General features: G+C 33.0%; 1 protein-coding gene across 4 annotated transcripts; it reads left to right on the top strand.

The window, feature by feature from the left end:
* Positions 1 to 10,298: 10,298 nt before the first annotated feature.
* LOC114164954 (zinc finger CCCH domain-containing protein 30-like) lies at positions 10,299 to 15,737 on the top strand. Of its 4 annotated transcripts, none has more exons than XM_028049654.1 (3): positions 10,300 to 10,605; positions 11,819 to 14,046; positions 15,567 to 15,737. In XM_028049654.1, the coding sequence occupies exon 2, from the start codon at positions 11,830 to 11,832 to the stop codon at positions 14,011 to 14,013; it is 2,184 nt and encodes a 727-aa protein (XP_027905455.1). In that variant the 5' UTR covers positions 10,300 to 10,605; positions 11,819 to 11,829; the 3' UTR covers positions 14,014 to 14,046; positions 15,567 to 15,737. The 4 variants fall into 4 exon arrangements, with proteins under 4 accessions (XP_027905456.1, XP_027905455.1, XP_027905454.1 ...); XM_028049653.1 differs by lacking the exon at positions 15,567 to 15,737 and adding an exon at positions 14,746 to 14,943; XM_028049655.1 differs by lacking the exon at positions 15,567 to 15,737 and having other exon boundaries at positions 10,299 to 10,605; positions 11,846 to 14,610.
* Positions 15,738 to 16,179: the final 442 nt, after the last annotated feature.

Raw genomic sequence — 16,179 nt, 5'->3', positions numbered from 1 at the left:
ACCCGTCATAATACTCATCCCCGCTTAAATTATTAAAATATTCATTGTCAATTTAGTAACCTTAGATATATATATATATATATATATATATATATGTGTGTGTGTGTTTGTGTGTGTGTGTGTGTGCGTGTGTGTGTGTTGGAAGTCCCACATCGATTAAAGATAAGGTCAATTCATAACATATAAGTGGATGCAATCCTAACCTTACAAACCGATTTTGTGGGGTTGAGTTAGGCTTTAAAGCCCACTTCTGACATGGTATCAAAGCCACGTTAGAGCCTATCTTAGCGAACTTTCTTAGACATTTTGTTCCACCCGCTATCGGGTCGCTAACAGACCACCCACTAATTTCTTGTCCGACGCATGAGATGAATATGTTGAAAGGGGAAGCTACTTCAACTCATATGTAGATGATTTTGATGATGTCCAAGTCCACACATCATGTGAATTACTAGTTTGGAATTAGTCCTGTTTTGTTAGATTGTGCATTAGGGTGTTAGAGCAAAAATATCATATGTAAAACAAGCTTGTATTGAGTTGTATTAACCATCAAACACATGCATGTGCATTCATAAATGAATTAGCTATTTAACTAATGGATTAGCTGAGGGTATTGCACTAAGGTAGTTAAAACACACTCGCGATAATCAATTAGGTAAATTCCTAATCCATTAATGACTGCAGTGAACTTTGTATAAAACCAGTTTCTGAAATCAATTTTAAGTGTGGAGAAAAATTACAGATTTCCTGAGAGACTTTCTGAGAAACTGCCTTCTGAGATTTATAGAGTTCCTAAGCATTATTGAGAGATCATTGAAGTAAAGATTCAAGAAGGTTGATGGTAGATTCAATCTTGATGGGCCAAGCTTGGATCTAGGAGCAAATTGACAAATCTGCACAACAATAGGTGTATTCGTTTCTTAATTCTTTTTTGGTTGTATTTCTGATTACAGGTGTTTCACTATGTGAAGTGAAGGCCTAGGTGCAATTGCATGGATGCATTGCTCTTAGGGGGAGTTCTTGATTGGTAGATCAAGTTCCTTAGTTTTTAGGTTCTAGAATTATATAGATGTTCTTGTAATTCTTGGATCCTAATTGAGTTAGTGGAATCCTCCTAAGTGGATTTACTTAGGAGAAGACTGGACGTAGATTCATCTTGAATCGAACCAGTATAAACTGTTGTGTCTTGGTTTCTCTCTTCTCTTACAATCTTTCTTAATTGCCTTAAAAAGTCCATTAACACAGAACTGCGAAATTGATTAATTAGGTTATAAGACTTAAAGATTCTTTTAAGATTCAACTTAACCAAGTGAAAGACTCAATAACCAGTTCAGATCCTCTTCTTGGTTAAGATTATTAGACGTATATGTTTTAACAATTGGCACCAGAGCTGGTTAATCGCACGATAATCGATTAAAAAGATCCTGATATGTCTAATACATCTCAAACCTTTGCTGAATGGGCATCCATCAATAGGCCACCTCTGTTTGCTGGTGAAAACTACCCTTTTTTGGAAAATGAGAATGATAATTTTTCTTGAATTAGTGGACAAAGGGGTCTGGGATGCTGTAGTTAATGGACCTTTTCAACCCATTAAAGTTGTGGAAGGAAAAATTGTTCTTAAAGAGTTCTCACAGTGGACTCTTGATGAAAATAAAAGGACACGCTATGATGTTAGAGCCAAAAATATTATATCCTCTACACTAACTTTGGATGAATTTTACAGGGTATCTGTGTGTGAATCAACCAAAGAGATGTGGGATGTTTTGGAGGTCACCCATGAGGGCACGGATGAGGTAAAAAAAGCAAGGAAGAATACTCTCATTCAGGAGTATGAAATGTTCAGAATGAAGGCTGGAGAAAGCATATGTGATGTACAGAAGAGATTTACACACATAGTAAATCACCTCTTAGCTCTTGGCAAGATCTTTGACAAAGAAGAACTGAATATCAAAATCTTGAAGAGCTTAAACAGGACATGGCAGCTGAAAGTCACTGCAATTTCAGAATCCAAAGACCTCACTAACATGAACATAGCTACACTCTTTGGGAAGCTAAGAGAACACGAACTAGAGTTTGGAAGACTCAAGGAAGAAGAGGATGGAGAAAATAGGCACACAATAGCCTTGAAGAGTGCTATAAAATCTGCAGCAAAACTGAAGAAAACAAAAACTGTAGATGACTCTAATGATGATTACAACTCTGACAGTGAAGCCTTGAGACTAATCGTAAAGGGGTTCTCAAAATTTCTAAAATACAAGAACAAAACTATCAGTAATTCTGCATAAATTAAAAAATCCTCTAGGAAGCAAGAAAAACATGTTCCAACCTGCTATGAGTGTGGAAAAATGGGACACATCAAACCTGAATGTCATGTCCTCAAGCTGAAGAAAAACTAGAAGAGAAAGGTGAGGCAGACAAGCACAAGAAGAAAAGGAAAGCTTACAACAGTGACTCCAACTCATCCAGTAAATCTGATCGAAGCATTGAGGAAGAAACTAACCTCTGTCTTATGACTGGAATAAGCTCTTCTAAGAGCAGTGTGAGTAGTTTCAACTCCAATGATGATGAAAATAATTACTATGAATTACTTGATGCTTTTAATGAATTGCATAAGGAAGCCACGAAATTGCAAAAGTCAAATAATAAGCGTAGAGGAGAAATTAAATGGCTTGAAGGTAGAGTAAAGCAACTAGAAGAGGAAAATGAAAATCTGATAACAAGTCTTGAAAAACTAGAAAAATCTAAGAAACACTCTAGGTCCAAAGATGGCAGAAGCTCTCCCCAATGTGAAAAATGCCCAGGACAACTAGAAAAGATAGATTACCTAATGAAAACTCTCTCAAAATTCACTTTGGGAAGATCAAACCTTGATGCAGTGTTAGGATCTCAAAGGAGTGTGCTTAATAAAGAGGGAATAGGTTATAGTGGCAAATCTAATCCATTAGGCACCAAAAATTTTCTAAATATGAGTAATCCAACATTTGTCATTTGCTCCTACTGTTCTGAACTTGGTCATGCATCAAATTTCTGCTATTTTAAAAATTGTGGGGTTCCTAAAGGAGAGTACAAGTGGGTACCTAAAGGAACACCTCAAACCACTAACATGAAAGGACCCAAGTTCAATTGGGTACCTGCATCTTCTCTTTAATCTTTGTTTCCGTTGTGTCTTGATGCAAGGAAAACAATGTAGCTTCTATATAATGGATGCTTAAGACACATGAAAGGAGATGTGAAGAACTTCTGCAGGGTATCTTACAAAGCCAATTAATGGTCATGTTACAAGAGGTGATAATAACAAAGGTCAAATTTTAGGCATTGCCAAGGTGAAAAGTTCCACTTCTATTGTGATCAAGTATAATTGTTGGTTGAAGTACTCCCATATTTTGAGTTTACTGCATGTTTGTTCACTAAAATAGAAGTAAAATGTGCATTTTTCATATTTCTGCATAAATTAATCCATTAGGTAATTCTCTAATCGATTATCGTTTTCCTGTTATGGCTCATTTGCTTCTGAACACTACACAATTCATTAGATTAGTCATATGCTAGTACTAAAATTCTTAACTACCTGTATGCACTCTGATATTCCTGTTGTTGGACTTGTTTATACATCCTAATGATCTTGGTCTCTATTTGCTCTTGGTTGATGCTTCTATTTGTTGCTTTTATCTATTGCATGTCTATACTTCCATAAATTTCTGCACTATTGATTTAAACTGATATTGCAATACTTAATTGCTGATTTGATTTATGGTTGTATGCACTCTGATGTTAACATGTGCTCCTGATTTCATCTCCTATGTTGTTAGTACTCTCATATTTTGTATTGTTAATCTGTGATGTTCATGGTATGTGCTGGTTTGGTCGTGTTACACCCCTATGCTCTTTTTGCTAATGTCCAAAGGGGAAGAAAGCTATTTTTTTCTGTATTGCAGGACACATAATGCTGCTATGTTACAGGACATATTTTGGCCATCATAAAAAAGAGAGAGATTGTTGAAAGGGGGAGCTACTTCAACTCATATGTAGATGGTTTTGATGATGTCCAAGTTCACACATCATGTGAATTACTAGTTTGGAATTAGTCTTGTTTTGTTAGATTGTGCATTAGGGTGTTAGAGCAAAAATATCATATGTAAACTAAGCTTGTATTGAGTTGTATTAACCATCAAACCCTTGCATGTGCATTCATAAATGAATTAGCTATTTAACTAATGGATTAGTTGAAGGTATTGCACTAAGACAGTTAAAACACACTCGCGATAATCCATTAGGTAAATTCCTAATCCATTAATGACTGCAGTGAACTCTGTATAGAACCAGTTTCTAAAATCAATTTTAAGTGTAGAGAAAAATTACAGATTTCCTGAGAGACTTTCTGAGAAACTGCCTTCTGAGATTTATAGAGTTCCTAAGCATTATTGAGAGATCATTGAAGTAAAGATTCAAGAAGGTTGATGGTGGATTCAATCTTGATGGGCCAAGCTTGGATCTAGGAGCTAATTGACAAATCTGCACAACAATAGGTGTATTCGTTTCTTGATTCTTTTTTGGTTGTATTTCTGATTACAGGTGTTTCACTATGTGAAGTGAAGGCCTAGGTGCAATTGCGTGGATGCATTGCTCTTAGGGGGAGTTCTTGATTGGTAGATCAAGTTCCTTAGTTTTTAGGTTCTAGAATTATATAGATGTTCTTGTAATTCTTGGATCCTAATTGAGTTAGTGGAATCCTCCTAAGTGGATTTACTTAGGAGAAGACTGGACGTAGATTCATCTTGAATCGAACCAGTATAAATTGTTGTGTTTTGGTTTCTCTCTTCTCTTACAATCTTTCTTAATTGCCTTAAAAAGTCCATTAACACAGAACTGCGAAATTGATTAATTAGGTTATAAGACTTAAAGATTCTTTAAGGATTCAACTTAACCAAGTGAAATACTCAATAACCAGGTCAGATCCCCTTCTTGGTTAAGATTATTAGATAGATCTGTTTTAACAGAATATACCTCGGCGTGAGGGGTTGTGTTGAAAGTCTCACATCGACTAGAGATAAGGTCAATTCATAATATATATATATATATATATATATATATATATAAGTGGGTGCAATCCTCACCTTACAAGTCGGTTTTGTGGGATTGAGTTAGGCTTTAAAGCCCACTTCTAACTTTTGTGTGTGTGTATGTATGCATATTACTACACATTTTTTATTTTTTAATTCTTCTAATTGTTTGTTTTTCATGAAATTCATTCGCATCTCCAATATATTTTTCATCATATCATAACCTTTATCCAATTATGTTCAGTTGATGTATGTTAAATATTTTTTGTGTCTCACATTTGAATATTTCTATTCTTTTTTAATATTTTTATTTATTGTATATTTTCCTTTTACATGAAAATAAATTATTTATTGTATATTTTTAATACATAAACTTTTTTTGTTACTGGGTAATATAAAAAATTTATCTTTTTTAGTCTATTATAATTATTATTATTATTTTTTCATTTGAAGAACTCTTTTGTTTTATTAAAAAATTTTTTGTTATTTTTCGATCATTGACTATGTTGATATTTGAAAAGTTATTTTAAATCTCTAAAATATTTTTCATTTTATCACACCCTTAATTATATATTTTTTTCCTTTGTGAGATTCCATTCAATAATTTCTCAAATTGTTTCTAAAACACATATTTGATAATTTTTTAATATTTTTATTTGTTGTTTATTTTTATCATATAGAATATTATTTTGATATATTTTGTATAAGTATTTTTTTTTATTTTCTAATTCAATATCAAATTGTAATTTTGTCACTATAATTAAATAAATAAATTTTATTTACTATAATATAAAAATTTATATAATTGCTATGAAGTTTTTTATCTACCAACATATATTGAAGGTTAAAATATACAAGATATATATTAAAATTTTATTATTATTAGTTTAATCTTTGTTCTTTGCATGATTTTGATTAAGTCATGCATTATAACTTTTATTAGTGTAAAAAAATAGAATCATTAGAATTTAAAAAGTTGAAGTAAACAAATATTTAAAATATATTTTAATTTGAATATTTATTTTCATTTTATATTTTTTAAAAAATATTTTTAAATTTTATCAACTATGTTTCATTAATGTTTATAAATTTAATAAATGTTTTGGTTCTCATGAGATTTTATTTGGTATTTTAATTTGAAATGTATATAATTATAATTTCTTTCTAATTATTTGATATCAAAGAAACAAGTCTCCACTTAATATTGAATATTTGATAATATTATGTTTTCTTTACCGTAATTTTATATTATTGTATAAAAATTAATTAATTAATATTAAAACGGTAAGAAAGCGAATATGAGGATGGGTACGAGTATATACCCGTTATCCGGTAGGAATAGGGATGAGACAAGAGTTTGATACTCATTGAGTTTAGGTACGAGGATGGTGATGACCTTTTTCTATAGGGATGGGTATGAGATTGCAAAACCCATTATGTCACGACTTCTTCTCAATTTGATTGAAATCATGTTTGAATGACACAACTTCTTTATCATGAACAGTGGCAGAACTTGGACAAAAAATTTAGGGGCGCCAAATTAAATTTGTTACATATAATTTTTTTTAGTTAGATTTTTTTTTCATTTTTTCTCTTCATTTCTTTGGTTTAAAACAAGCACACATAATAGTAGAATTCAAAAAAGTATGACTATCATTCGTTATTATATCATGATATCAAACCATGAATACCATTTTGATAAGCCCTTCATACCTCGTCAATTTGATTTGGTGGGTATTGTCAAATTTGAGGATGTTTTTCCCAAATCGTGTTCTAATAAATTTTAAAATTTATTATATGTAACTCTAGGAAATTTAAAGATATATTTTTCATTGTCTTGAATTCTTGGTTCTCATGAAATTTGTTAAGTTTAGTTAATGTAGATGCATTTTTTTTCATCTTTATCACAAACCTTCCTCTTTCCAAAAACGAATCAATTCTTTTACTCTTTATCATAATCTTTCTAATATATATTTATCACCTCTCACCTATTTAGAAAAAGATAACATTTGTATTCACAAATCACAATTATCACAATGCAAAACATAATAAAATTCATACAACTTTAATTAAATAAGCAACACTATATAAATTTAAAACTTTAAAAAAAATCATCATAGGCAGCAGAAAACATAAAATCCCTAAATTTCATAATTAAGGGTTATAATAATTTGGAAAAAATTATAATTAAGGTTCATACAAATTTCATAAAACAATCCCTAAAATCAAAATTAGGGTTTATACTCATTTGGAATAAACTTAATTTGGGAGAAACATCCTAAAAAGAATCATAAATTTAACATATATAAATTATAATAAGATAGTGACCTTGATATTTGAGATCATTCGAGAATGTATACTTCAATCTCAATCTATGTGTTTCCTAACCTCTGTTTTCTAATCTATCTCTTTGTATTTATTTCTCCTCACACACTTTCATGATAATTTACATTATGAAAAGTTCTTACAGCTAGAAAAAAAAACTCTAATCTCTTTTATAAATTAATGTCTCCATTCAACTTTTTATTTTATCTTTTATTATAATTTTTCATAATATAAATAATATATAAATATAATTTTAAAAATAAATAAATATATATACAAATAAATTTCATAAATTTTCGGGGAGCCGTGGCTCTCCCGTCATTAAGTAGTTTCGTCGATGATCACAAAGTCATTCCAACTTTGCACAACTTGTCCTGAATTATTTTTTATTTTTTAAAAGTGCATCACTTTCTTAATTTCTAATTCAAATTGCACCACAATAGTAAAAAATTGTGAAATTGGTATCTGAGGTTGAGATTGGTAAAGTACCCTCCTTCTGAGATTGAGATTGGTTAAGTACCCTCCTTTAATTAGAAGGTCTAATATATTATAAGCATTTAAGATTGGAAGAGTAGTCTATTTGCACTTGCACAATCACCCCATAATCAACTATTGACTGCTATAGTATGAGTTCAAAAAATTGAGTCAAACCACATTATTGCACAAAATGCAGCACAGGTCATCACTTGTGATCAAACAGGTCATCACAAAAAAATAAGACAGATTTCATCAACCTAGTTAGAAAACTATCATTCATGCACCTATCAAAGCACCAAAATCACAAAAACGAAAAAATAACACAAACTTACCAACCACCGCCTGAATCGAACAACTGAAAGCACCAAAAACCCTAACTTCGCAAGCTTTGTCCTTTTCCTTTTTCTTCTTCGATTACAGTGTTGTGGTCATTCACCTGTACAAGATAGATGTTAAATTTGCATTTAAAGAATAACTCACTCGACTATGCCACCAAAAATAAAAACTCAATTCCTTAACCAAAAAACCCACAACGACGATTTCAAAAAAAAAAAAAAACAGACCTACGAACCACAATGCTGAATCGAACAATGGAGAGCAACAAAAACCCTAACTTTGGGAGGATCGTCTTCTCCCTTCGTCTTCTCCCTTCGTCTTCTTCGATTTCACTACAACACACGTCTTCTCCCTTTTTCTCCTTTCTTCCTTTCTTCCTTTTCCCTTTCTTTCTTTCTTTTCCCTTTCTTCGTTTTTGCTTGCTCTGCGCACACCCACTCTCAAGAGAAAACCTACCTTCTCACCCTTTTAATTTTACTTCCTCTACGCACACCCACTCTCCAAAGAAAACCTATTTTCTCACCCTTTCAATTTTCACGCCCACACCCACTCTCCAAAACGTGCCACGTCTGAAGTAAAATGGTTTAATAATAATTTTAATTTAAAAAATAAAATTCACCTGTGTATGCCACCTCATGGAGTCAAATAAGGGGTCAAAAAATGGAGTCAGGATATCATTTTCCTTTTAGTAAATACTTATCAAAGAAACACATTAAAAACATGAATCATCTGATCTATCGCTACTCAGTAACATATTATAACAATAGCAAATTTAAATGTAACATGTGATGCAAACAAACCTTCTTGTATATCGAAATACGCACATGAATTGACTAAATGTAATGTATTTCAATATCAAATCATTTTTATAATACTATTGAATATATATATACATATATATATATATATATATAAACTTATTTTTATTATCTATGCCTATTACTAAACATAATTAAGTTTTATAACCCGTCTTGTAACTATGCTTTAGTATACACATTTTATTATCAATTTTTTTTATATAAATCATTTTATTATTTAACCATTTTCATTTTAGAATTATTTTCTTAAAATTTAATTAAATGCGAATAGTAAATTTTTCAAAAAATTTATTATATATATTTTAAATACTTATAATAAAAATTAACTTTTTATCTATAACAATATATAAAGGGGATTCCCCTTTTTGCGTCTCCATTTCAAAATACCAATTTTACCATTTAAATATAATAATTTATTAAATTTTTAAAAATTAATCGTTACTTTTACAAATTTTTTATAAAATCGGGTATCTCTGCTTATTCTCTTCTTCTTTATTTATCAATGGTTATTTTTTCATCTGTTCTGATATATTTCACTTTATTTTTAATAAATATAATTTTAATTTATATATTAACTTAATAATATTACAATATTATCACTTACTAATATAATATCACGCATATTTTAAAAATCATACACACAAACACTATGCACCTATGTTTCCGCTAGTTATAATAGAAAAATAGTAAAAACATATGTTTCTTTAGTAATAATTTTTTTTATAGTTATTAAAAAATACATGTAAAATAAATAATTTTTATATTTTTTTAGTGTAAACATATGTGTACATATATTATTTAAATATATATAATATTCTATTAATAAATGATAATATTTTAATATTATTAAGTTAATATATAAAATAAATTTATATTTATTAAAGATAAAGTAAAATAAATATAAAAATAATTTTTAAATGAATAAAAAAAGAAAAAAATAATTTATTAAATTTTAAAAGAATAAATACAATCATTTATTTACCATCTAAAAAATATAATTACACGGCATAGAGTATCTAAACCGCCAACACATAGTACCAGTTTGTCCCTGTCGCTCTTACAAATGGTGCTTTCTGATTGGTGGAATCCAAACCCTCATTTCATTTCACTTCATCTTTGTAATCAGTTCCTTCACAGTCAACCGCTCCAACCCATTCACTCCTATCCGAAATCCTTCTATTCTCACTTTCCCTTTCACCGGCCCTTCAAGTTCCCCGCTTCTCCACTCTGCGACTTCATTTGGACTTAATTTGGCGTGCATTTCACTGTCATTTCATTTCACTGCCATTCCGCCCTTCCCCTCTACCTTCGTTTTTTAAATTCGCCCTAAATTTCTCTGCATTTCAATTTCAATTTCAGTTCTCACTCTCTCTCTCCCCCTCTATGAATATTCTTCCCATGTTTCCTCGGTTCTACAGATGGAGATGGAAACTCTGAGCCTCATTTTTGCCTAATATCGCTTTCTTCTTGAGATTCAGTGTTTGGATTTTGTTGTTTTTCGTGTCGATTGACCCGAAACATCTCCTCCTTCCCGTTATTTTTCATCGGGTTTGGTATTCGATCTTCACTTCATCATCTCGCAATCGGTCAGTTTTCCTTCTCCACCTCCAATTGAAACTCTTTTTTCATTCCAAATTTTAAGTTGATTGTGTAGGTGGATGAAACATGTGTATTTTTAGTGTGAAGCATGCTGATCATTTTTAGTGAATTATATTGATATAATATTTGATGATAATACTTTTTCGATTACAGCATAAGTAAGTTTTGATGCAGATTTGTGATTTTTTTTATTGTTTACAATTTTTAAATGATTTTTTTTTTGTAATTTGTGCGGTAATTATGGAACGGTTTATTAGTGATATCATGCAAGTTTGTTTTTTTTTTTTTTTTTGGACTCTGTTTGGAATAAGAATAATTTTCTCCTTTTCTTTTTATAATTTTTACTTCTCTTCTCTTGTGTGATTTTTTCTATGCTTTTGTGACAAGGTCTTAACTTTTTCTTTTGTCTTGTTTTAACTTTATTTAGTCTGCTTGATATGATTCTGATTCTGGATTTTATTCAGATCTTGTTCCATTGCTCAAGCTTTTCTGGAATATTCTCTTTTTTTTATTGTTTTACTTTATGGGTCGAGTACCATGCTTTCCTGGGTCTGTTGTTTGAACTTCAAGTTTTGATTTTGATGTCTAAGTTCTTCTGCTCCAGAGGTATGATTATTATTATTATTATTATTAAGTGCATGTTTTAAGCATGTTTTTTCTCCATCTGTTGTATTTTGTGTGCATGTGTTGTTTTTTTGGAAATTAATACCATACTTTACTTAATTTTAATTTCAATGACAGTTGATTGTCCTGTAAGTGTTGTGCTAAGTTGTGTGTGTGTGGTTTTTGTTTTACTTATTCTATGTACTTTTTGTTTCATGACTTAATTGATATCCTTTTTAGCCTTTATATATTAACAGGTTAGGCGTTTTTGGGGATATTCATAGAAGTTCTTTCAGTTTAAATTTGTAGTTTGTTTTGTTGTTTGTTCTGACATAGATTACGACGGAGCCAAATATTTTTCTTCAAGTAGAAGTATATGACATAAATATCGAAGGTTATGTGATTTTATTTGAATTTTGTAAGGTATAAAAGACTTGCATATGCTTCAGTGCATGCAAATAAATTTTTGAAGGTGTTTGTTTTTTAATTGGGCATCTATCTTTCTCTTTTGCTTTCATTCTCTGGTTGGTTTAACTACTATTTTAATTCAATTATATCTTTTCTCACTTATTAAATTCCATGATTATTAACATCCAGCTAACCGAAGCATGTGCCGTGGTCCAGAGAAATCAAAATCTCTATCAACACCATCTTCATCTGCTGTAGAACGTTCAACTAGAGCCGAAGACATGAAAGACCTAACTGTTTGTGCAGAAGATTCTTTTTCCTGCCTACTCGAGCTTGCTTCTAACAATGATTTTGAAGATTTCAAGTTAGCTTTAGATAGCGATATTTCTCTAATAAACAAAGTTGGGCTCTGGTATGTCCGCCAGATTGGATCCAAACAAATTGTTCAGGAGCACCGAACTCCTTTAATGGTTGCTTCAATGTATGGGAGTGTGGATGTTCTAAAACTTATACTGTCGTGTCCCGAGGTTGATGTCAATTTCTCCTGCGGGACAGATAGAAGCACTGCCCTTCATTGTGCTGCATCAAGTGGTTCTGTTAATGCAGTTGATGTTGTGAAATTGCTCTTGTCATCTGGTGCTGACATCAGATGCGTGGATGCTAATGGAAATCGTCCTGTTGATGTTATTGTTGTTCCTCCTAAGCTCGAAGGTTTTAAAGCAACTCTTGAAGATCTACTTTCAGATAGTGGTTGTGATGGGTCTGTTGGTGACTGTTTTATTCCAGTAGCAGTTAATTCATCATGTGCGGATTCAGCGACTCATTTTTTATCACCTGAAAATGGGTTGCCATCCTCTCCTATGGCGTCCAAGTTTACTGATGCAACTGTTAATTCTGCCTCCGAGAAGAAAGAATATCCAATTGACCCATCACTTCCTGATATAAAGAACAGCATATATGCTACAGATGAGTTTCGCATGTTTTCATTCAAGGTTCGACCTTGTTCCCGTGCATACTCTCATGATTGGACTGAATGTCCTTTTGTTCATCCTGGTGAGAATGCTCGTAGGAGAGACCCCAGAAAGTTCCATTACAGTTGTGTGCCATGCCCTGAATTTAGAAAGGGGGCTTGTAGACGCGGGGATATGTGTGAATATGCTCATGGAGTATTTGAGTGTTGGCTACACCCTGCCCAATATCGAACAAGGCTGTGCAAAGACGGTGTTAGCTGTAATAGAAGGGTTTGTTTTTTTGCCCACACCGCAGAAGAGCTGCGTCCATTGTACGTGTCCACTGGATCCGCGGTTCCTTCACCCCGTTCGTCTGCTTCTACTCCTAATGTCATGGACATGGCTGCTGCAATGAGCCTCTTTCCCGGTTCACCTTCGTCACTTTCTGCCATGTCTCCATCTCCCTTCGCTCAGCAAATGTCTCCATCTACAGGTGGCATTTCTCACTCATCTTCTGCTTGGCCGCAGCCGAATGTTCCAGCTCTTCATTTACCAGGAAGCAATATTCAAACTAGTCGACTAAGGTCTTCTCTTAATGCTCGTGACATGCCGCCTGAAGACTTGGATGTGTTGCAAGATTTTGATGGTCAGCAACACCTTTTGAATGACCTGAGCTGTTTCTCTCAGCCCCGTCCTGGTGCCATTTCAGTTAGTCGATCTGGTCGGTCTAAGACACTAACTCCATCAAATCTTGATGATCTATTTTCTGCTGAAATTTCTTCATCTCCTAGGTATTCTGACCCAGCAGCGGCTTGTGTATTTTCCCCAACACACAAATCAGCTGTTTTTAACCAGTTTCAACAACTTCAAAGTTCGTTATCACCCATAAATACAAGTGTCTCATCTCCTAGGAATGTTGAGCATACTCTTTTACAGGCTTCATTTGGTGTCTCTTCCCCGGGAAGGATGTCACCGAGAAGTTTGGAACCAATCTCTCCAATGAGCGCCCGATTATCTGCATTTGCACAGCGTGACAAGCAGCAGCAGCAGCAGCAGCTGCGGAGTCTTAGTTCAAGGGATCTTGGTGCCCACAATCCTGTCTCAATTGTTGGGTCCCCAGGTAACTCCTGGTCTAATTGGGGTTCTCCTCATGGGAATGGAAAGGTAGATTGGTCGGTGAATGGAAATGAGTTAGGTCGATTGCAAAGGTCATCCTCATTTGAGCTTGGAAACAACGGGGAGGAGCCTGATCTGTCCTGGGTTCAATCCCTCGTGAAAGAATCTCCATCCGAGATTAAAGAGAAGTTGGCAGGTTCTGGTGGCCCTGTTGTATCTGCAGATGGGCAGAATTCCAATCCTCAAGTTGAGTCTATTGATCACTCTGTTCTAGGAGCATGGCTTGAGCAAATGCAGCTGGATCAGCTTGTAGTCTAATCAAACAAATTGACCGATTCCATCTTGTGATAGGTATTAATTTCACAACGTACATATTCTTTTTGTCAATTTTTTTTTCGGTGGAGCAAGGAGAGGGGAATGTGATGATACTGAAGCAAGGAGAGGATGGCTGCAAAGTTACCGAATGATAATCTATTTTTTCCAATTATTTTGTCATTCATTATTTTACTAAAGGAGAGCTTTTGGGGGAGAGGGAGAAGAAAGCCTCTCTCTCTCTCTGGTGTCGATGATATCCTAGTAAAAGAGAAAACATTCTTCCAAAAATATCTAGTTTCGGGACTCTCTTTCCTTCATTTTATTCTGAGCCAAGCTTGATGGTTTTTATAGACAACCAGTAGCTTCATTTGTATTGAAGTTTATTTCCTTGTTTAGGAATATGTTAGTATATTGCTATTGCATGTATAGAGGGTCAGATTGTGTTTCTCAATAGATCATTGAATGTTTATTTCTGGCAGACCACTATCTTTCCATGGTTGTATAAGCCATGTATGTTGTATTGGTTATTATTCAAATTCAAGTAATGACAATTTAATTGTTATTATCTACTTTCAATGGAAATTATATAAGTTGAAAAAAGCCCTGTAATGTGTATTGGTTATTTTCTAATAAAATGTCGGGTTGTTTTTATGGTTATCTAAATTCAGCAGAAATTATGTACAAAATTGAAAAATAAATAACAGGGTTCTATTTTATATGTATTTTTTGGTTTAGGGGCCAAGATCTGATTAAGTCGCTAAGTCGCCCATGTACATGACTTGTGGGGATTTCCTGATGGAAGGGTGTTACAAGTTTTAGGATCTACAAGATCTATATTTTATAATTTTTTATTTGAATATGCATCTTGAAGTGATGATTGTTAATATTGAGAAATTATTTTTTAAACGGTATTGAATACGATGTACTTTATAATTTTTAGATTCTCATCATATTATATGATGCACGTCTCAATTTTTAAGAAGTGAGATTTAAATTTAAGATTATAGTTAAATTTCTATACTGAGAATATCCTCAATCAGGAAGGACTTATTGGGTACATGTATTGTATGTAAAATTGCTTTTGCGAGGAGCTTAAATTCTGGTACACATAGTTCCCCCTGGTTCTATTTCCGGTGATGAGAGTATATCTTTAGAATTTCATCATTTGAAATCACTTTTTATGTGTTTGTTTACATATACTGTGTTTAAAATTGTCTGTAAATTTTTTTATTGAACACGTATTTCGAGTATGTGTTTTTCAATGAATATGAGGAGCCAAAACGTAAAATGGTTCCGAAGCCATGTCTGGGATTTTTGCAATCTTTGTCTAAATAAACTCCGAGGTGAAGAAAAAAAAAATGGATGGATACATGTGGTTCATTTTGCTTAGAAGCACAAAGTTGAAGATGAGGGTCCTAGTCGAGAGGTGACTGGGCGGTGCATTGCCATAAAAAAGCAGGTGGGTAGATTATTATTGGGCCAAACATGAGTGATGGATGAGTTTTCCATGTTTGAGATTTGGGTGCTAATGTGATAACACGTGTCTTCATTTTCAGGATATGGGACAGTTGCAGGTTGACGTGAAGATCGCATTGATTATTGTGTTGATGGGGACCAAGGTTAGCTTGGATGATATATTTTGAACAAACACTTGAAAAGACAAACCATAGATGGATACATCAATTGAATGGCAAATTCAGATGCGTCTACTTTTTATGAGCTGAGTACACAACTTGTAATTTTCTTTTACCATATTTTGCTTTGTGGGGTTCCGAACCAAGTTAATGGGTGTCGATTTCAAACTTCAAAATCTCATAATGCGACTTTTCTTACCTTGTTCACAGGAACAGAGTAAAACGCAGGACCATGTAGTGTAAATCGGTGATTTTCTCTGGATGAGGATCAGAAGGACATGGGAAGTGGACCCACCCACATTAGGTATTGGGGTAAGCTGTTGCAGCATGTGCATTATTCATTTTTAATTTGATGTTGGTAGAGCCTGCTTTCTTTCAATTTTATATTATCTGTTTGAAGTCACATGCTTCTGCGGACCCAGAAAAGTAATGAAACCCCAACACCCCATAATACTATATAATTTGAATCAGTTGCCATAAAAGTTTCACAAATGAGATTAATCTAACTGATCATGCTTACCCTTCTTTTTTTCAA

The sequence above is a fragment of the Vigna unguiculata genome, chromosome 1, assembly GCF_004118075.2.
Source record: "Vigna unguiculata cultivar IT97K-499-35 chromosome 1, ASM411807v1, whole genome shotgun sequence".
In the NCBI taxonomy this organism is placed as follows: Eukaryota; Viridiplantae; Streptophyta; class Magnoliopsida; order Fabales; family Fabaceae; genus Vigna; species Vigna unguiculata.
This window is presented reverse-complemented; position numbering and strand designations above follow the sequence as displayed.